General features: G+C 34.3%; 1 protein-coding gene across 2 annotated transcripts; it reads left to right on the forward strand.

Moving 5' to 3' along the window:
• Positions 1-213: 213 nt before the first annotated feature.
• Surf4 (Surfeit locus protein 4) lies at positions 214-19,489 on the forward strand. 2 transcript variants are annotated; one of them, XM_075299126.1, is made up of 5 exons: positions 214-523; positions 13,707-13,970; positions 14,043-14,273; positions 18,425-18,604; positions 18,678-19,489. In XM_075299126.1, exons 1-5 carry the CDS (start codon positions 473-475, stop codon positions 18,762-18,764), a joined length of 813 nt encoding a protein of 270 aa, XP_075155241.1. In that variant the 5' UTR covers positions 214-472; the 3' UTR covers positions 18,765-19,489. The 2 variants fall into 2 exon arrangements, with proteins under 2 accessions (XP_075155241.1, XP_075155242.1); XM_075299127.1 differs by lacking the exon at positions 214-523 and adding an exon at positions 8,294-8,381.
• The last annotated feature ends 2,875 nt before the right edge of the window (positions 19,490-22,364 follow it).

A 22,364-nucleotide genomic window follows, 5' to 3' on the forward strand; every position in this document is an offset into this window, starting at 1 on the left:
TAATGTGCCCAATATATGGGATATGTACGACACGAGCACTGTCGTCCGGAACAACTGATAGTCTGTAAAGCGCATAACAAGTATTTTGTGATTGAAGTATAAATCATTACATGCGAACCCATGCAGATGTAGTAATATATGAAAATAAATCGAATAGTGATGATGAAATCGATTATCGAATGCAATCGAATTCGATTTCTCATGCACTTCACTTCACTGTTTCTTCATCGCTTTCGGTGTTTTACGTGGAATTTCTGTCGTTTTCTTTTTAAGTTTTATTAGAAAAGTAATAATAGTTTTGACATTTTCCATTAGTTTTAAATAAATCAATTGACAAGAATTCAAGTATTAAGACATATAATAGAAGGGAAACTAGAAAATCGCCAAGGACCAGGACGTGCACCATCCAAGCGAAAGTTCAAAGAAAAAATTCAAGTTTGCATTTTAATCAAAGTTTAATTTAAAGATTACAATGAACATCCCAAATGAATATATAGCGAAAACAGAAGATGTGGCGGACCAGGTAAGCATTATTTGTCATAAAATTTGTTTACGATCTTTCATATTGAAGGCAGTTTTTAAGGATGCACCTAACATACGTTGACAATATTGTTGAACGTAGTGGTATCGGTCGGTTGACTTCTCTTATAGAGACAACTAAGAGAGTCGTCTTGTCTTTTGGGAGACTAAAAACATACATTTATTCGTCGTACTGGCGAGCCCGGAGCAATAGTTTGGATTACGACAAAAAACTGTCAACGTCATCTGGTAGCTACTAGAGACTTGATTTTATATTAGAGTTTGGACGATCATGCGAAAATATAAAATACCTATGAAATTATATCAATTCATAATTCCCGGGGGCCAAATTTAATTCTTTCTATCCGATTTTAATAAATTGTTTTCCAATACATAATGCATCTTTTAGGCACAATAAATACAATATTTCAGAGAGCCCTGCCCCTATTGAAAATATTATTGTTCATTTTCTGTTCCAAGTGTAGGTCTATGGGTTAGGTGCATTGCTTATTATTTATTATTGTTGTTGTAGTTATATGTTGTTGCGTATTTGAAAGTAGTCTGTTTGTCCGGCGTTGGCTCCTCATTCGTTTAGTTAAATGCTATTCAATTTTTGTGTGACCGTTTTCTTATTTTACTTTGTTATCTAACTGTATATAAGTGAAATTGAAAATGTTAGCTACAACTTGATTTCCATTCATTTCCGATCAACGACCAAACCAGTTTCTATGTTAGTAATTATAATTCATAAAATGTTGTTATTACGTGCTCTTTCTTTATTGGCTATTGGACAGGGGGAAACTTCATTGTTTGCTCATCTATCCATTTGTGTGTTTAATCAGAGACTGGATAATTTTTGTCAAGGTCGTTGTCTTTGGAGCTTTCTTTATCACTTTTTATGCCTACTAAATATTATGAACATCATACATCCGTATCATATAAAACTTCCGGAAAATTTGGCTATGGTACATAATTTAAAAAAAGAAGCGTCTGCTTTGGATTTTTGTTCCTAGATCTTGGTAGAAGAAGTGAAAATTAGATACCTGTGTTAGCTTAGACTATTTCGTCCATTATGATGCGACAAAATTCTCACTTATTCATAAGTGCTACCTGATTCTGTGTTAAGCTCAATGACAAGGAACCTTCCTCTTTGTGGTTGAGTCCGAATGGCCTTTCAAATTACTGTGAAACAAATTTGATACACTCAGCAATATTGCCAGCATTAATAAGGGGGGTAAACCACGTCTGAAAATCTTATTGGTTTTTGATGGAAACTGGTATTGAACTCACGATGCTTTGTATGCGAAGAGGGCATACTAACCAATGCACCACGGTTGCTCTCTCATACATTAAAAAAGATTAAGAGTAAAAAAATTTAATTGATAATATAATAAATATGAAGCCATTGTGGAGCAATATTTTGCGGGCTATTCTTGCCCACACATCACATTCTTTGGCTCATACAGATCTACGACCTTTGGTATGAGATGAGATTCAGTTTCTTTATTATCGACCCATAAATTGATATCGTATTTACCATCGGTTCATTAATATTTGAAATATCGGTATATGTCCGCCCTATAGATTTTACGCTCGATGTTACTTCTGGGCAATTTATAAGGGACATTTAGAACAAAAATTTGATATGTCCATATCTGTGACTTGGGGAAAATTATATAATACGTGAAATTGTCGGTAATCACGTTGGAAGGAATATAAACTCTCGCTCGAAATAAACTTTGGCATTTACTAAGAAGCTCTAATCACTCACTCAATTTCTATGGTGTTCTTGTAACAGAGAGATACTCGTATATTATCATCCATTTTTACGCTAGTTAGACATCAAAATGTGTTCATATTGTGGAATAGGATTAGGTGAACAAGCGAAGAGATGATGGTACACATATCGGCCACACTTTCATCAACCACTGATAAATAGGAATTGGGGTGTCTGATTTTAGTTGGGCCAAAACAAAATGTCGAAGTTCTAACATAAGGACAGCAAGATTTTTAGCATGCTCACATCAATTTGTGAACCCTTTATAAAATAAGTTGAAAAATCTAAAATTACAATGGGAATTGATTATCCTGAATATATGAGATATTCCCAAATTTCGAGTGTCGTTTACTTTGTATTTGAATAGTTAACACTCATAAAATTTTAATTGGATCTACCCAGTAAAAACTGGGTAAGCACTAGTGATTCTTTCAGTAATACCGGTAATCAAAAAGTTACTACTTGCAGTATTACCTGGGATTTAAAAATAATAACTTACATGTGTAGGCAAAAAGTGATTCTTTCTATTAATAGCGGTAATGAAAATCATATCTTGAGGTCCGGGTTCGGCTCTACAGTATGCACCGTTAATAGTAGGTTAGGTTAGGTTAGGTGGCAGCCCGATGTATCAGGCTCACTTAGACTATTCAGTCCATTGTGATACCACATTGGTGAACTTCTCTCCTATCACTGAGTGCTGCCTGATTCCATGTTAAGCTCAATGACAAGGAACCTCCTTTTTATAGCCGAGTCCGAACGGCGTTCCACATTGCAGTGAAACCACTTAGAGAAACTTTGAAACCCTCAGAAATGTCACCAGCATTACCGCTGAAAAACTTTTTGGTGTTCGGTCTAAGCAGGAATCGAACCCACGACCTTGTGTAGGCAAGGCGGGCATGTTAACCATTGCACCACGGTGGCTCCCTTAATAATAACAGGTTGGCTGATAAGTCCCCGATCTAACAAAGAAAAACACTTTTTTTTTTCAAAATTCGTTTTTATTATTCAACATAGTTCCCTTCAAGAGCGATACAACGATTATAACGACCTTCCAATTTTTTGATACCATTTTGGTAATACTCCTTCGATTTTGCCTCAAAATAGGCCTCAGTTTCGGCGATCACCTCTTCATTGCAGCCAAATTTTTCCCTGCGAGCATCCTTTTGAGGTCTTAGAACAAGAAAAAGTCGCTGGGGGCCAGATCAGGAGAATACGGTGGGTGAATTTTTGCCATCGTACTGAATGACTTGTGGCACGTTGCGTTGTCTTGGTGGAACAACACTTTTTTCTTCTTCATATGGGACCGTTTTGCCGCGATTTCGACTTTCAAACGCTCCAATAACGCCATATAATAGTCACTGTTGATGGTTTTTCCCTTCTCAAGATAATCGATAAAAATTATTCCATGCGCATCCCAAAAAACAGAGGCCATTACTTTGCCAGCGGACTTTTGAGTCTTTCCACGCTTCGGAGACGGTTCACCGGTCGCTCAGCCGACAGTCGATTGGACTCAGGAGTGTTGTGATGGAGCCATGTTTCATCCATTGTCACATATCGACGGAAAAACTCGGGTGTATTACGAGTTAACAGCTGCAAACACCGCTCAGAATCATCAACACGTTGCTGTTTTTGGTCAAATGTGAGCTCGCGCGGCACCCCATTTTGCACAGAGCTTCCGCATATCCAAATATTGATGAATGATATGACCAACACGTTCCTTTGATATCTTAAAGGCCTCTGTTATCTGGATCATCTTCATTTTACGGTCATTCAAAATCATTTTGTGGATTTTTTTTTGATGTTTTCGTCGGTAACCACCTCTTTCGGGCGTCCACTGCGTTTACCGTCCTCCGTGCTCATTTCACCACGCTTGGATTTTGCATACCAATCAATTATTGTTGATTTCCCTGGGGCAGAGTCCGGAAAGTCATTATCAAACCAAGGTTTTGCTTCCATCGTATTTTTTCCCTTCAGAAAACAGTATTTTATCAAAACACGAAATTCCTTTATTTCCATTTTTTCACAATAATAAAAGTTGCTTCACAATAGACGCTCTATCTCACAAACTAATTGACTTAAAGACGTCAAATTTTGACACGAATCATTTGAAGGTTGGTACTATATAAAAATAATATGCATTTAATACTAGCGACGCCATCTATGTGTCAGACCGGGGACTTATCAGACAACCTGTTAATTCTTTATTTTGAGTATCCCTGTAACCGTATATGGCCATTTCGGCTTGGTTGTAAAATGAGTTAAATAAAATAAAATAAAAATAAAACAACAATTTTTTTACTATAAAAATATTTTATTAATTGAAAATATAAAACATTTAATTAAAAATAAAAAAAATATCCAATCATTTTCATAATTGACATTAATTTAAATTTTCATCCATATAGTGTGCGCTTTTATTTCTAGATTGCGTATAGCATTAAACAAAATATGTAAAACCCCCTTCACTTTTCTCTTTTATTTGCTGAAATATGTAGTAATTCGTCATAAAGCTTCTTTAACATCGCTTACCCAGATTTGAACTTTAATCATTGATATGCAACAATATGGATTGGGTTATTTACATATCGAAAAACCAGTTTTTTTACAAAGCTCCACAGCCATACAAGTGTGCGCAATGAAGAAATTGTAAAACGCGAGCATCATATATAGGCATTTATTTATATGCATATTAGTAAACATATCTACATACATTCATTAGTGTGTATATATTCTATGTATGGAAGTGGATGGTAAACGAAGCTACAATACGTAAATACATATTACTCTCTCTCCATATGGACATTAAAATACTTTAGTATATATGTTATGTATGTCTGTAATGTGAAATCTCTCCTAAAAATCAAACAAAATTATGCCGAAAACCTCATATTTTTTTTTTTGCTTCTTAAGTTTCACTTTCAAACTTTAGACAATACAGAGAGAACGATACAGACACGTCATTAGTCTTGAACACGTTGTCGTTATTTATCAATTAAACTAAGAGTGGAATAGAGAAATAAACAATCATTCTGTGATGGTAGTTTATGGGTACCGGCATTTAGAAACATGTGGATTATGGAGTAAATTGCTTAGGGGATGTATGAGCCGCCATGGCAATATCATTTTTTTACATCTGGTGACAAATATAAGCTACGTTTAAATCTCTTTATTACTTCTTGCCGAAATTCTCTTAATGTTCAAGTCAAAAGAAATGTGGCACTACTGTATACACACTCTTTGCGTCTTATCAGTTGTGTTGATGGGATGTATTGGCAGAATATTGGAAACGTGCTATTTTCTTGCAGTAAACTGAAAATGTAATATACGTAGACATTATCAATAAAAAATAAAAGCTATTTTAAAATTGATAAGATTTCAAATTGTATAAAAAACCAAATATTATTTTGAGTTTACCTATCTTAGTCCAACAATTTAAAAAAATGTATACAATTTCCGGGAATGTCACAGTTGATTAACCTTAAAACCCGATAAACACCAATATATTATATTACGGAAATTTATATGAAGTAATTTGGTACAAAATAAAATGAAATAAAGTCAGCAAATATTTGTATTGCTCTACTAATGCTTGAACGTATGAATTGTAATAATTTATTTTGTATCCAATGGATCCTAGATTAGGAATTTTTAGATGTGGTCTGTCTAGTTGCTCCTCATCAGTTACAAAAGTTGCATTTTGAAGCAAACAGTAGAGTGTGTCACTTGTTTAAAATTGTAGTCGAAGGCGGTTAAAACAAACTCTCAGGGACCACAATTTTAGTTCGTTTTAGACGGACTTCTTTATAATCGTAATTGTGATTGATGATGCTATGTCTAGTCATTGAGCTTAACATAGAATCGGGCAGCACTCAGTGAATCGGGCAGCACTCATAAGAGAGAAGTACACCAATGTGGTATCACAATGGACTGAATAGTCTAAGTGAGCCTGATACATCAGGCTGCCACCTAATCTAACCATGTCTAGTTGAACTTGAATGACTTCGGTATCTAAAATGTTCTCAACTTTGACTACTTTTTGATTCCATTACCCATGTAATTAATAATTTGTACTTTGGTTGATCAAAGACAATTTATTTTATTTTTCTGTTGATCTGAATTTTCAAAAAAACAAAATCAAAATTGCAAACATGGTATTTTTAAAGGGGCCACGGTAACCTTAACCGTGTTACGAACTGTCCCATCGCCCACTTTCCCGCCCCTTCCGACTGTGAGGGTCTCGTCCCCATGACGTAGGGACAGCGTACACACCATAATCCGGACCATGGCGGGGTGGAGGCAGAGGGATTTGACCAGCTACAGAGAAGGATTCATCAGCCGGATATATTAAACACATGATCAAATATTAGGTTATTCAATAAAACTAATGTATTAGTTATCCAAATATGCTAAAATTCTAGACTTCATCATATCAATACAAAGGCTAGTGTCAACTAGATGATAGATTGAGTTAAACCTTAACCGTGTTCGTTATAAATGTTTGTAAAATAAAGGAAAAATGTTGAAATATGAAAAACTGTCCGTTATAACCGATCTCCGCTATAAAAGTGCCAATTAACATTTTATTACAAATGACACCCCTTTTTCAGACCTTTTGACGATTCCCAACTGTACACTACATGGTTGCCACTCGAACCAAAAATAATCTACCACAATTTGGAGAAAATTCTACCAAAAAAATACCAAACAAAAAAATTTTCTATAGAAAATTGTGCCAAAATTTTATTTTTATAGAAAATTTTGCCAAAATTTTATTTTCAATTCAATTCAATTTTCAATTTCCATTTATTTCGTAATACAAAGCCAATGAGGCCAAATAAAAAATGTATTACATGACTATAGTCTAAGTAAAGATACATAAAATAATAAGTGTGTAAATTTAAAATTGTATAACAATTTTTACATGAGTAACTCATAAAGGGCCCCCGCCAAGTAAGTATAATGTAAGGGAATACGAAATTTTTGTAGAAAATTTTTTCAACATTTTATTTCTATAAAACATTTTATCAAAATTTTATTTCTATAGAAAATTTTATCAAAATTTTATTGCTATATAAAATTTTGTCAACATTTTACTTCTATAGAAAATTTTGTAAAAATTTTATTTTTATAGAAAATTTTGTCAACATTTTATTTTTATAGAAAGTTTTGTTAACATTTTATTTCCATAGAAAATTTGTTGAGAGGGATATTTTGCAAAATTTACCAAAACATCAAAAATTCTACCAATTTACCAAACAGTATTTTTACGGTTTTTACTAATTTTGATATAAACTGTGGAAACCGTGATAGTAGGGCCTCTGCGATATTTCAATATAATGTCCCATGTTCCTATATTTTTTATTTATTTATTTACTATACATTATATAATTTAACTCTTAACTTTGTATAAGATACATGTGGAAATGGTTAATGGTGTTTCTTTTAAATAAATAAAAAAATCTTCAAATTATTTTATTAAAATCCCATGATTTCCCGATATTCCGTCCGGAAAGAAATCCCTAAAAATAATTTTTTAAAATCATTGACAAAAATTTACCTTTACACACATTCTTTTGCACCTGTAGACCATTGTTCCTCGTTTTTAGCCAGACAAATAACGCCCCTTTAAGTTATCTTATCACTTGAATGCATAGATTCTGTAAATCAACACGCCATAATATAAACATTAAATTTCATATGTTTACATACCTTATTGATTGTAATTGACCTTGAATATTATTTGACTTTATTTAACAGACATTGTCAATAAGAGATCGTGTAACTTAAAGTTAAGGTTAAATGTCATGTACATATAGTCTGTTTTGATGTTTACTCTACTATGGCAAAAAGTTATTGACCCTTTCAATGTATACCACTCTAGTTCGACGAAGATTCGCACATTTCCGATACACTCTTAGATAACTGACGTTAGTTAATTTTACTTTTGTATTGATGATGTGTGAATGTTAATATATTTTTTTTATAATTTTATTTTTGGTATCATTCATTATTGAAACAGTTGTCTGCTTTCAGTTTTCAACGTAGCTGGTCGCGTGTGTGTCGTGTTTTAGGAGAAATGGATTCGGTACTTTTTGGCTATAATTTTAAGCGGATTTAATCTCAAGTTTCTCTTTAGTATGAAGTACAATTGACACGTGTGTAAAATTTACGTTCCTAATGTGGAATTGTTTTGTTTTTTTTTTAGTTTATTACGTGGCATCTTATGAATTTTGGTGTTTTATTATATCTGAGCAGTGACTATTTCTAAAAGAAGAATTATTACCGTAAAGTTTATTAACCTAAAATTCTTTGTAAGAAAATTGAATATTTCTACCAAAAAGGAAAATGTAAATCGCGTAGTTTGTCAAAATGCTCCTCTACAAATGTATAAACAACCATTGTGTATTAAAAAATCTTAGCTATATTAGTGGTTTATGTGGCTTATGCAGGAAACATATTGGAAAAAAGCATTTTGTGAATTTATAATACATGATATATACTGGTTTTTGAATACGTTTCTTTAAAACTTGATTAATTTTCCGTTCAGCTAAAAAAATCAAAATCATGTGAATGTTTAGAATTATTGCGAATTAGACATTTTTATTAAAAATTGAATGATCATATTTTATTTTACTACAGAAATTTGGATCATAGAATCAAATTTAGAGTCTGGATTTTAAAATATTTTTGTTAGATTTATAAGTTTCATGGTCACGTTCTCATACTCCGATTACAAACTCACTGAACAAAATTTGAAACTATCTTTTCTGGAAATGCTGGGTTGTTAATTCGTAACAATGTGTAAAAAAATCGCACAAGAGACACTTGAAAATGACAATATTTGATAGCCAAGGAATGACTGTTTGTTATGGCAGTCCAAATGCAATAAGCAAAATAGGTCAATAATAATATACTGCCACTAAAATAAATCGTAAATCTATACGGAAAAATGCTATGTGCTTATACTAGTTCCATTGACATTAATATTACAAAGAAGGTTCAAACGACAACTACATATCCTCATTCCCGAACTGGAAAACAGTGAAGTTGAAATTCCTGAGCACTATCAGCAAAGCATGATCTTTCGAATATGGTACAATAGAAATAATAATAATTTGTGGTGGTTTCTAACGGAATGTGAAAAAACATGTATATACAGCAGTAAGTTCGGCCGGGCCGAATCTTAAACACCCACCACCATGAATGAATCAAGTATAATATTAGTTTCCTTTGAAAATTTCAGGGGGGGGGGGGGGGGGTTGATGACAGATATTTTCCCAAGCGGATCAGTTCAACCAGTACGATTCCCACAGATAAATGTAAAGATTTTACCTATGAAGACTAGATCAGATTATGAATTTATAAGAACCATTTTTTGTTTGAGTTTTAGAGGAATCATAAACACCTCTTGTAAGTGTGCAAGCAAATGATGAAACAACGCCTTGATTTGAAATCTAAAATCTGTAGATTTTTACCCCAATTATTTAAATGATTAAGAGAAGTAAAATCTGGAAATTTTGCATTCAAGCAATTTTCATGATCAGTGCGCCTTCTATACCCTCAAGAAGTGAAATCTGCATATATGAAGGCCTTACCAAATGAACCGATAAAACTAAATCATATACAAAAATGGACCGATAATCACCATTTTCGGCATATCTCTTTATTTTCCTAGAATATCTCTACATCTCCAATTTCAGGCAAATTGAATAAAAACTACGGATTCTATAAGCCCAAGAAGTAAAATCGGGAGATCGGTCTATAACTATGGTGGCTATATCAAAACATGGATACTTATCATTTTCGGCACACCTTTTTATGGTCCGAGAATACCTCTAGATTCCCGAATTGAGACAAATTGGGTAAAAATTACGGCTTCTAGAAGCCCAAGAAGTAAAATCAGGAGATCGGTCTATATGGTGGCTATATCAAAACATGGATCGGTACTCACCATTTTCAGCACACGTTTTTAGGGTCCTAGAGTACATCTAGATTTCATATTTCAGGTAATTTAGATTAAAACTACGGATTCTAGAAGCCCAAGAAGTAAAATCGGGAGATCGGTCTATATGGGGGCTATATCAAAACATGGACCGATACACCCCATTGGCACACCTCTTTAGAATACCTCCAGGTTTTCAATTTCAGGCAAATTGGATAAAAACTACGGATTCTAGACCCAAGAATTAAAATCGGGAGATCGGTCTATATGGGGGCTATATCAGAGGATAGACCGATACTCCCCATTTTCGACACACAAATTTGTGGTTTTAAAATACCTAAAGATTTTCAATTTCACAGACAAATCGGATAGAAAATACACTTTCTAGACGCTCAAGAAGCAAAATCGGGAAATCGGTCCATATGGGGGCTATACCAAAACATGGACCGATATGCGCCATTTTCGATACACTTGTTTATGGTCCTAAAATACTTCTAGATTTCCAATTTCAGGCAAATTGGATAAAAACTACGGTTTTTATAAACCCAAGACCCAACATCGGGAAGTCGGTTTATATGCGGACTATATCAAAACTTGGACCGATATAGCCCATCTTCGAACTTGACCTTCCTGCAAACAAAAAACGAATCTGTGCCAAATTTCGGTACGATAGCGCCATTATTGAAGGCTGTATCGTGATTACAACAGACAGACAGACGGACACATGTACATGCTTATATCGTCTTAGAAATTCTCCCTGATCAAGAATATATATACTTTATATAGTCGGAAATCGATATTTCGATGTGTTACAAACGGAATGACAAACTTATTATACCCCCCTCACCATTCTATGGTGGTGGGTATAAAAACAAATCTCGGGAGAAGCTCAGAAGGCAACGTTGTTTTTATAGCCTTGTAAAAGAACACCAATTTTCGAAGTGAAATGTTAATTAAGATAATACTTCATCCCGGGGACTCCTTTACGTTTCCTCTAACATGTTCGTACCATTTGGCTCCAATACATACTGAATTATCCTATTCACAATAAGCCTAATTTTACTCGGATCAATAATCACACCCAAACATTCAAAACACAAAATTCTGATTCAAACACGAAATTAATTGATTGATTTTTTAATTGAAATGTCTTCAATAACGAAATTGATCACAGTTTTAATTGAACATAAAAATTGCTTGATTAAAACAGTAATTGATTTCATTAGCATTCTGGCGGAAAGGGTCCATTGTTAAATACATTTTTTTTTAATTTGATATTTTCGCATCGTATTTTAACCACTTAACTTATCACAGATGATAATGCCTTTCATTTAAGTACGATATAATCGGACATTTCTAACTCGAGATATAATTTGTTTAATGAAAAAAGAGCGAAAAATAACGGGATATCTCAAAAACTCTTCCATAAAAAAAATTTAAAAATTTTTTTCGAATTCAACAGATCAAAATACACAAGAAAAGTTTCCTCTCATCAAGTGTACATGAAAAAAATTTTTTTTTGAAAACTAGTGTAATTAAATTAAATTGAAGGATTTCATGTTGCATTGCACATTTCCATTGGAAATAGAGCTCAGGAGATATTTTTTCGTCTGGATGGGTTTCGAAAGTTTGGGCCAGTATTCGTTTTCTTTTCATTTAACGGCATGTTAGCGGTAGCCAAAAACTCTTATATTCCTCCTCTCTCAGCTTTTGTTAGTATTGTTTCAGTTTCCAAACAAACAATAAAATAACTAACAATTGCCCCAACACAAACAAACAAATGTTAATGTCCGGACTACAGATGAAAAATTTACAATTTGTCCGAATTGAGACATAAAAAATGACACTAAATATCGTTAATGCATTGAATTTCATTTTGATCCAAGACATCCGGCAGGACGGACGATCGGCATCCGATATAAGACATTAGATTTGATAGGTTATGCTGTAAAGGGTGATACGGTCAAAATGTGGTCAATATAAACTTGACGTATTTCTTTCAATTTTGCATTTAAAAAACCTGAACACCCCTCATTTTGAAGGTGTTCCTATTTTGATTTTGGAATTCACTCTTCAGTTGTCAAAATGCCGTCCAAGCAAGAAGAGCAGCGTATCAAAATTTTGCTCGCGCATCGCGAAAATCCGAGCTACTCGCACGCAAAGCAAAATCGCTAAAAGTTGCCAAATCAACCGATACAAATGTAATTAAAGTGTTTGGGGAACGTTTGTCGACAGCCAGGAAGTCTGGATCGGGGGGAAATCGAAAACCGGAAGCCGCTGAGACGACAAAGAGAGTTGCTGGTAGTTTCAAGCGAAACCCTAACCTCTCTCTCCGAGATGCCGTATACAACCGTGCATCGAGCCAAAAAACGAGCCGGACTATCGACTTACAAGAAGGTAGTGACTCCAAATCGCGATGATAAACAAAATACGACGGCCAAAGCGCGATCCCGGAGGCAGTACACGACGATGCTGAAGAAGTTTGACTGCGTGGTAATGGACGACGAAACCTACGTCAGAGCCGACTACAAGCAGCTTCCGGGACAGGAAGGGGAAAGGTAGCAGATATTTTCAAGCACATAAAACTGTCAAAGATCGCAAAGAAATATCTGGTTTGGCAAGCCATCTGTACCTGTGGCTTGAAAAGCAGCATTTTCATAGCTTCCGGGACTGTCAGCCAAGAAATTTACGTGAAAGAGTGTTTGAATAAACGTCTGCTGCCTTTCTTGAAGAAACACGGTTGTTCCGTACTGTTTTGGCCGGATTTGGCATCTTGCCATTACGGTAAAAAGGCCATGGAGTGGTACGCCGCCAACGCCGTGCAGGTGGTTCCCAAGGACAAGAACCCTCCCAACACGCCAGAGCTCCGCCCAATTGAGAAATACTGGGCTATTGTCAAGCGGAACCTAAAGAAGACCAAAAAAAACTGCTAAGGACGAGCAGCAGTTCAAGGCAAACTGGCTTTCTGCGGCGAAGAAGGTGGACAAGGTGGCTGTAAAAAATCTGATGGCAGGTGTCAAGCGCGAGGACCGGCAATTCGGATTTGGAAAAGCGAAAGCCTAACTGAATATTTTTCCTGAATTTTATACTAATTGAACTTGAAAAATAAATTTAATTTGATTTTTTAAATAAACGACTTCACCGATTTACACGCGTTTTCCCTTGACCAAATTTTGACCGTATCACCCTTTATTAGAAACAATCATATAGAATTTATACATCCTAATATTAATATGGAGTCCATTAGTTCTTGTTCAAATGAATTTCTGGAATATGCCCAGTTCCAATATATTTGTACTTGAATAGAAAAAAAATATTTTCCAATTAAAAATTTATTTGTATTGTTTTTCAGTCTTTTTGAATTTTAAAGAATATGTGGTGACATTTGTTTTTTTTTAAATATCATTTTGTTAAATCTAATACGTTTTGTTATTATTGTAAAAATATTTGTTCCATTTCTAATTTTAGGTGATACGTCGTGGTAAAAATATTCTTCCAACAGTAGCCCGCCTATGCCTTATAGCCACATTCTTCGAAGATGGCCTGCGAATGTACTTCCAATGGAACGAACAACGTGAATATATGGATATGAGCTGGGGATGTGGCAAATTTTTGGCGACAGTTTTTGTATTAGTTAATTTAATTGGACAACTGGGAGGATGTGGTATGGTAATTGCTAGATTCAAAGTTGACATTGCCGTTGGCATACTGTTCTTCATTGTTGTGCTACAGGTAAATATTACACAATTTGGTTTTTGTTGCTATTAGTGAAATAATAACATTTGATATACAATCTTTTTACAGACAATTGCTTACTCCATATTGTGGGATATTCAATTCTTATTGCGTAATTTAGCGTTGATTGGTGCTCTGTTATTAGTATTAGCAGAGTCAAGAGTTGAAGGACGTAGTCTTTTTGCCGGTGTACCCACAATGGGAGATAACAAACCTAAAAATGTTATGCAACTCGCTGGACGTATTTTGCTAGCATTTATGTTTATCACATTGATACGTTTTGAACTAAGTTTCTTGCAAGTAAGTACACATTAATTGCCTGCTTAATCAAAAGCATTCTTTAGTATTTGCAAATGTATGCAAATTTGGGTCTATGTAAATGGAAAGATAGATACTCATGAGTAATATATTGTTTAGATTTATTGTAGACTCTTTTTCTTATGTTATACAAGAAATTCTATATTCTATGTTGTATAATGAAAGTAGTCAATCAAATACACTAATCAGTCAAAACTAATATTGGGCCGAATATAAGCTGCGGGTGCAGCTTATTATGCATTTTAAAATGCCTTATCTCTGGCTGTGCTCTTCTATTAAGGTAATGTGCTAGGGGCCAGTTAAATGGTTTTAAGTCTAAAAAAACTCCGGTTATAATGGTTCAGAGTGAGTCCTCCAAAAGTGGGGCCACGTGATAGGTCCGTTGTGTCATACCCGTCTTAGATACAGATAGTACATTTGAGGGCCAAGCTGATGTAACTGGAAGCAAGTACTAACTGAAATGGCTGCATTTGCCCTATCATCAAACTATTGCACACTGGTTTAACAACATGATCTGTATAACCTTTTGTTACATGTGGAACAGTCTTCGCATTGCCTGAAGTGTTTTTGCAAGTGTCATGATTTTTATACCCTTCACCACTACTGTGGTACAGGGTATAATAAGTTTGTGCATTTGTATGTAACGCCAAGAAGGAGTAATCATAGACCAACCTTTTAGTATACGGATCGGCTTAGAATTAAATTCTGAGTCGATTTAGCGATGTCCGTCTGTCTGTCTGTTGATGTATTTTTGTGTGCAAAGTACAGCTCGCAGTTTTAGTCCGATTGTCCTAAAATTTGGTATAGGGTCCTGTTTCGGCTCAAAGACGATCCCTATTGATTTTGGAAAAAATCGGTTCAGATTTAGATATAGCTGCCATATATATTTTTCACCGATCTGGTCATAATTGGCGTGTATATCAACCGATCTTCCTCAAATTCCGTACATCCGAATATTTTATGAGTCTCGAAAAACTTGCAAGATATCAGCAAAATCGGTTCAGATTTAGATATAGCTCCCATATATAGCTTTCGCCCGATTTACACTCATTTGCCCACAGAGGCCAATTTTTTGCTCCGATTTAGTTGAAATTTTGCATAGGGAGTAGAATTAGCTTTGTAACTATGTGTGCCAAATTTGCTTTAAATCGGTTCAGATTTGGATATATCTCCCATATAAAGCTTTCGCCCGATTTACACTCATATGACGACAGAGGCCAATTTTTAACTCCGATTTAGTTGAAATTTTGCACAGGGAGTAGAATTAGCATTGTAGCTATGCGTGCCAAATTTGGTTGAAATCGGTTCAGATTTAGATATAGCTCCCATATATATGTTTTTCTGATTTCGACAAAAATGGTCAAAATGCCAACATTTTCCTTGTAAAATCGCCACTGCTTAGTCGAAAAGTTGTAAAAATGACTCTAATTTTCCTAAACTTCTAATACATATATATCGAGCGATAAATCATAAATAAACTTTTGCGAAGTTTCCTTAAAATTGCTTCAGATTTAAACGTTTCCCATATTTTTTACTAACATTGTGTTCCACCCTAGTGCATTAGCCGACTTAAATTTTGAGTCTATAGATTTTGTAGAAGTCTATCAAATTCTTCCAGATCGAGTGATATTTAAATGTATGTATTTGGGACAAACCTTTATATATAGCCCCCAACGCATTTGTCGGATGTGATATGGTATCGAAAATTTAGATCTACAAAGTTGTGCAGGGTATAATATAGTCGGCCCCGCCCGACTTTAAACTTTCCTTACTGGTTTTCTTCTTGCAAATTGCTTCATAACTGGAAATATCAACAATGTAGCAATTTGACATATAGCAGTTGTAATAGTTGAAGGTCAGATTCTAAGGGGCCTGCATAACCAAAATTTTTCTTTTCGAGCTGGAGTTTATGACTAAATGGCTTTGGATACGATAGTACAAACGAGGGTCATGATGCTGTCAATTAAAATTCAGTTTCCGCTTTCCCTATCACGGTTGCTTGGTAAACCAGTAAAATGGAGTTTCTAAAACACAGGTTTGAATCTCGAACTTCTGATCTTGAAGTATTGCAAATTTTGATCATCTTCAATGAATTTTACATGGGATTGTAAAATACATTGGACGGAAGTAGTCCGTTTATGGATCCTTATGCTTCGGAAGTTTATTTGAAAAAAAAAGCGTTTTACCAATTTGCCATTTCATTTTTATACATTCTTTATTACACTTTTATCATTATTTAATTTTTAAAATTTGGAAAAAATTTCGTCTGAACATGAGTATGTTGACACATTAACAGATCATCTTAGGAATTTCCTACAATCAATTTTATTGATTTGTTTTATTTTGCGTCAACAGTCAAAAATTTAATTTTCATCTAAAACAGCCTAATAGCGCATTTTCGAAGACTCGTCCAAAAGATCTTAGTCGGAGTTGAAAAAATTGATAGAGGACCGCGAGATGTGCTTAAAAAGAAAGGTTTGTGGATAAAATTGCACGCAGCGGCATAACAAGATTGAGATTTTATCCTGCCTTCCTGTAGCTAAATTCCTTGACGATCTAGGACTAAATATCTGGCGTTCACACAAAAAATTTTTTCTGTATTATAGCGTACAAATTATAACAAATTCATACATTAAAACTACACACAACAAAAGTTTTTTTGTCTTCAATCACGAAATTAATTGATCAAATTGATACTATTAATTTTTGTTGCACCAATCAAAATTTTAATTGAATATTTTTTAAAACTCAATTAAAACATTAATTGAAAAAATTTTCGTGAAAATTTTTTCTGTGTATTGTTTTAACTTTTTCTTAGTGGGATTACTAAGAGGCATATACGAGGGCAGTTCGGAAACTGCCCTCGTGGCAGACAGCAACATAAATTGTAGCCAAAGTGCATGATATGGTATTAAATTATCGACGAATAAAAGTGCGTGAAATTGCTAATATCATGGACATCTCAAATGATCGAGTCCATTTAATTTTGCATGGAGAACTACAGGTGAAAAAGCTTTCTGCAAGATGGGTGCCGCATTTGTTAACAGTCGATCAAAAACGCATAAGAATGAACATTTCCCAAGCTTGTTTGGATCGTTTTAAGCTAAATAAAATGGATTTTAAGCGTCGTTTCATAACTGTTGATGAGACATGGATCCACCACTATACCCCAGAGACAAAAGAACAATCCAAACAATGAAGCTGGAGAAAGTGCCCCAAAGAAGGCAAAAACAATTCAATCGGCTGGTAAGGTTATGGCAACGGTTTTTTGAGACTTCAAAGGTATTTTATTGATTGACTATCTGCAAAAGGGTAAAACAATACATTCAGAGTACTATTGCAACCTTTTGGATCAATTAAATGTACAAATTCGAGAAAAACGTCCTGGCTAAAATCAACGAATTAAAGAACGAGTTGCTTGACCACCCACCTTATTCTCCTGATTTAGCTCCCAGTGACTTTTACTTGTTCTCAAATCTAAAAAAATTCCTTGCTGGCAAGCGTTTTACCTCAAATGAAGATACAATAACAGTTGTAAACCACTATTTTGAAGACCTTGAGGAAAACTATTTTAATCAGGGGATAGAATTGCTAGAAAAGCGTTGGGCTTACGGCCATTTTCATGTAGCTCCGTTAGGCTTTAACTGCCAGTTAACAGAAAGTAAATTGCAAATATCTTTTTTCCGGTTAACTGTAACTGAAAATTATTCAACAGTTAAATTTCTAACTGGCGTGTGGAATATATAGGCAAGATGACAGATATGTCCATAGTATGATTTAAAAGTTCGTTAGTTAACGGAGCACTAACGAAGCTTCATGAAAATGGGGGTTAGTGTATTGATGTTTCAGGAGATTATATTAAAAAATAAAAATATTTTTGAAAAACTAACTATTCTCTTTCATTGATAGGCTAAGAAGTTTCCGAACCGCCCTCGTAGACCGGTAACCGGCTGAAGTTGTCTATTTCTAAGTTAAGGAATATTCAAATAATAGTTGCTTTTTACGAAAATACTTTAAGGATAATAGATAGAATTTTGTACCAAATTTTACCATGGTTTTATATAGATCTCTTCGTTCTAATTCACCTCCTTGTACTATGTAAATTAATATGTAATATATTCATTCTCTTTCAGATCCTTCAAGATATTGTAGGCTCAATTCTAATGGTTCTTGTAACGATTGGCTATAAAACAAAATTGTCCGCATTAATTTTGGTTGCACTTCTGACTGTATTGAATTTATATCACAATGCGTGGTGGACCATTCCCTCTTACAAACCTCTCAGAGATTTTCTTAAATATGACTTCTTCCAGGTAAGTCCCCCAAAATATATTCTCACTGCTGACGTATGTGCGAAAAATAATGTTGTTTTTTTTTCATTTCCAGACTCTTTCCGTTATTGGCGGCTTATTGATGATTGTTTCATTGGGACCCGGTGGTGTATCCATGGACGAGCACAAAAAGAAATGGTAGATATTTGCTGACGAAAATTAACTCAGAAAAGCCCCTCCTCAACTAAGTACATCATCGAGTGATTCTTCTTAATTTTATACCTAAAGTTTTCTTCATGTCATCCACGCAAAGAAGGCAAAAAAGTGTAATTCTCTTATATTTTTAATTTATTCTGTTGTGTTTGTATTAGTTTTGTAATTTAAATTTTGTCAACAAAAAAACAATTGCAACAACAAAAAACTGCAACATTTTTTACAAAACAAACAAAAAACCAACCATAAAATGGAAAAAATATATAAAATAAAATACAAAATAGTAAATTTACAAAATCAATGCGGCACAAAGAATGTTCTTGAAGGAAGACAGAACACCAACAAAGAAGATGAAATATGCAATTATAAATTGCTCATATTATTATTATTATTATTAATTAACTTTCGCCAACGACTACTTGTTTCAATAATCTTACTGAACATTTCAGATTGATATAGCTTAGATGTGGTTCTATTTCGTTAAATGTCATCTTTTTCTATTTTCATTTAAAAATGTTTCCAATGTTTTTTATAGTTTTTTTCTTCTGTGTATGTGTTATATTTTGTTCCATAGTATATAAATATTCCTATTAGTAAGTTTAAGAAAAAAAAGAAAAGAAAACATTGACCCCCATTTTTATAATGACAACAGGACTTGAGAATGATTTAAGTAAAAGTTTTTAATACACGCTAAAATACCGATAGACTGTAAAAGTCTTGTGTTTCATTAATAGTCAGGATGTTATCGATTTGGAAATGTTTTTATATTTGTTGTATACTGTATTTTTACTTCCATTAGAGCTATACTCAAATCGAATCGTATTGGAATTAAATCAAAATCGATGTGTTAGGTAAGTAGCTATAGACTTAACAACTGATGACATTTTAGAGTAGGAATGAGTGGCACCTAATAATAAATACAACTTCAAATGACAAATACAAGTTTGGTGGGACAAGGAAACAGGTGACGATTCAGGTCGAAATTCAGATTCGATTCTTTCAATGTCAGTATAAACTTTGCACAGAGTTTTTATTGAAGTAGGACGGATTGTGTAGCAAATGGGTCATACCCCACATAAAACGATATCCAGATTTGACGGAGTCTCCTGGAAGATCACATTTTCCCAATTAAAGTCTTAATTGCGTTTTAAATCAATTTCAGAAAAAATTTTCCCAATTAAAGTCTTAATTGCGTTTTAAATAATATTCAATTAAAAATTTAATCGATTCAACAACTGTTTTAACTGAAACAAAAATCAATCACAAAGATTAATAGTATCAATTAATTTTTTAATTGGGTCAATTTCGTGATTGAATAGCAATTTTTTTTTGTGTTTGACCCATTTGAAATTTGTTTCGTGATGTTAGAATACAGGCCTTTCCGAAAACGAAATGTTGCGATGTATATACTACGCAACACATTCAAGCATCATGTATCCAGCAACACTGAAAGCGTCAAATGTTCTAAAAAGCAACAATCAAGCATATGTTGCACAAACCTAGTAAAAAACACGCAGTATTAAATAAGTATAACAATTTTCAGTTATTTTTCATATATTATTTAACTTATTTGAACAATTTTTTAGAAATGTAGGAAGAATTTGCGACAGGGAGAAAAAAGGTCTGAAATCAGGGATTTACACGCACTTTTAACAGATATAGTAATGCTTATTACTATACCTGTAAACTTTTGGAACTCTTCGTATCTTCCTACAAACTTCTTACAGCAAAAAATTTCGCTTTTTATACTTCAGAAGTCTTTTTTTCTGTAAATAACATAGCTTTGACTCATTTGAGGAATCATCTAATTCGCAAATTAAACAAAATCAAAGTTGCACAGCCCAACCATGCAAAAATTGGTTCATATCGGCCCAAATTGTGTATGGCCCCCATACCCTTAGTACCCTTTTTCAGATATTTGGTCAACATTTAAGTATAGCCGCAACATGAAACGATCACCAGAATGGCCCCCATACTAGAGGTGTGCACGTGACACGAAATTGTCGTGACTCACGAACATTTCCGTGACTCACGCGTGAGTCGGCAACGGCGTGAGTGTGCGTGAGCGTGATTAACCAACCAAATGTCGTGCGTGAGCGTGCGTCACGAAAATAATATCTTCGTGAGTCTGCGTGAGTAACGAATTTCGGAAAAACACGCTCACGAAAATAATCCCGCTTACGAACATAAAATTCTTACGAGTTGAATTCATTTATAATTTTAGTGACATCCTAGGTTGTAAGAGTTTCATAACGCACTCGATTTTAACCATACTCTTGCTTTAAGTCAGGTTCTATAGGTAAATCACTCATAAAATTATTCGAAGTTTTTCGTGAGTCACGACATTTTTCGTGACTCACGATATTTTTCGTGCGTCATGACATGTAAAAGATTTTCGTGCGTGAGTATAAATTTTCTTTTCGTGAGCGTGCGTAACCGTGAGTCCTACCAAAAAATATCGTGCGTGAGTGTGCGTCAATAAGATTTCTCCGTCGTGACTGTGCGTGAGCGTGAGCACAATATTACTCACGTGCACACCTCTATCCCATACCCTTAGTACTCTGTTTTAAATACTTGATCAACATTTAAGTATAGCCGCAACGTGAAACGATCCCCAGAATTGACATTTTGAGCCTTTTAGGAACGAAATTTTTATTCGATTGGTTCGTTCTTGTTGTTGTAGCCCTTTTGTGTTGGTATTTTCGAGTTTTTTCGGGAAATAAGCATACTCCAAATGGGGTTTGCAATCCTTGGACAGAGTTGAAACGCCTGTGTCCGCCCCGGGCCGTAGACCCGACTGTAACGAGAGCGGTTCGTATTTGGGCTTGTGATGGCAGTACACCTCCTCCAACTATTAAGGACCAATCGATCCATATCGAGTCATAAGTATACATAGGCCCCATATAAAACAATACTAAGAATTGACTTCTTGAGCTTCGTGGAAACCCGGTTAAACTGACCGTCGTGGTATATTATATCGACACCTAAAACGGTCCTAAACTAAAGTGGTTTATAATCTGCGATTTATTTTGTATATAATATAGACGACGATTACCATTTCCGTGAAACATATTCCTTACGATTTTCCATTATTCACAACACACTAGAAGCTCCTTGACCGCGCTTTAATAGTAATAATCCCGAAAATAAGCATTGGATGAAGAAATTTCTCTTTGAGGGCAAGGGAAATTTTAAAATTTTCACCCAGAGGCACAGTACATTTTTCTAATGTTCAAATTTTGCCGCTAAAATCAAAAATGTATCAGCAAAAGCAAAATAATATAATATATTTTGTCAGATTTTATTATGACTTGGAATCCAAAGTACCAATTCAAAATGTTTATTTTCCTTAAATGATTTATTAAGAAAAATATCAGCCTTAAGGTTTAAGACATGAACACGTATTATTTTCGATGGTTTTTGTTTTTATAAGAGTTTTCATTGATTCCGCTATTGGAATTAATACATATACACCCATTTGGTGTCTTGGTGTCTTGAATTCGACTATTTTTGTAACTTTCCTATAATCACCAAAAAAATCACTTGGGTGGATAACATTAACTTTCACCATGACTTATGCTAGTAAATT

Source organism: Haematobia irritans, chromosome 3 (genome assembly GCF_050003625.1).
Source record: "Haematobia irritans isolate KBUSLIRL chromosome 3, ASM5000362v1, whole genome shotgun sequence".
In the NCBI taxonomy this organism is placed as follows: domain Eukaryota; kingdom Metazoa; phylum Arthropoda; class Insecta; order Diptera; family Muscidae; genus Haematobia; species Haematobia irritans.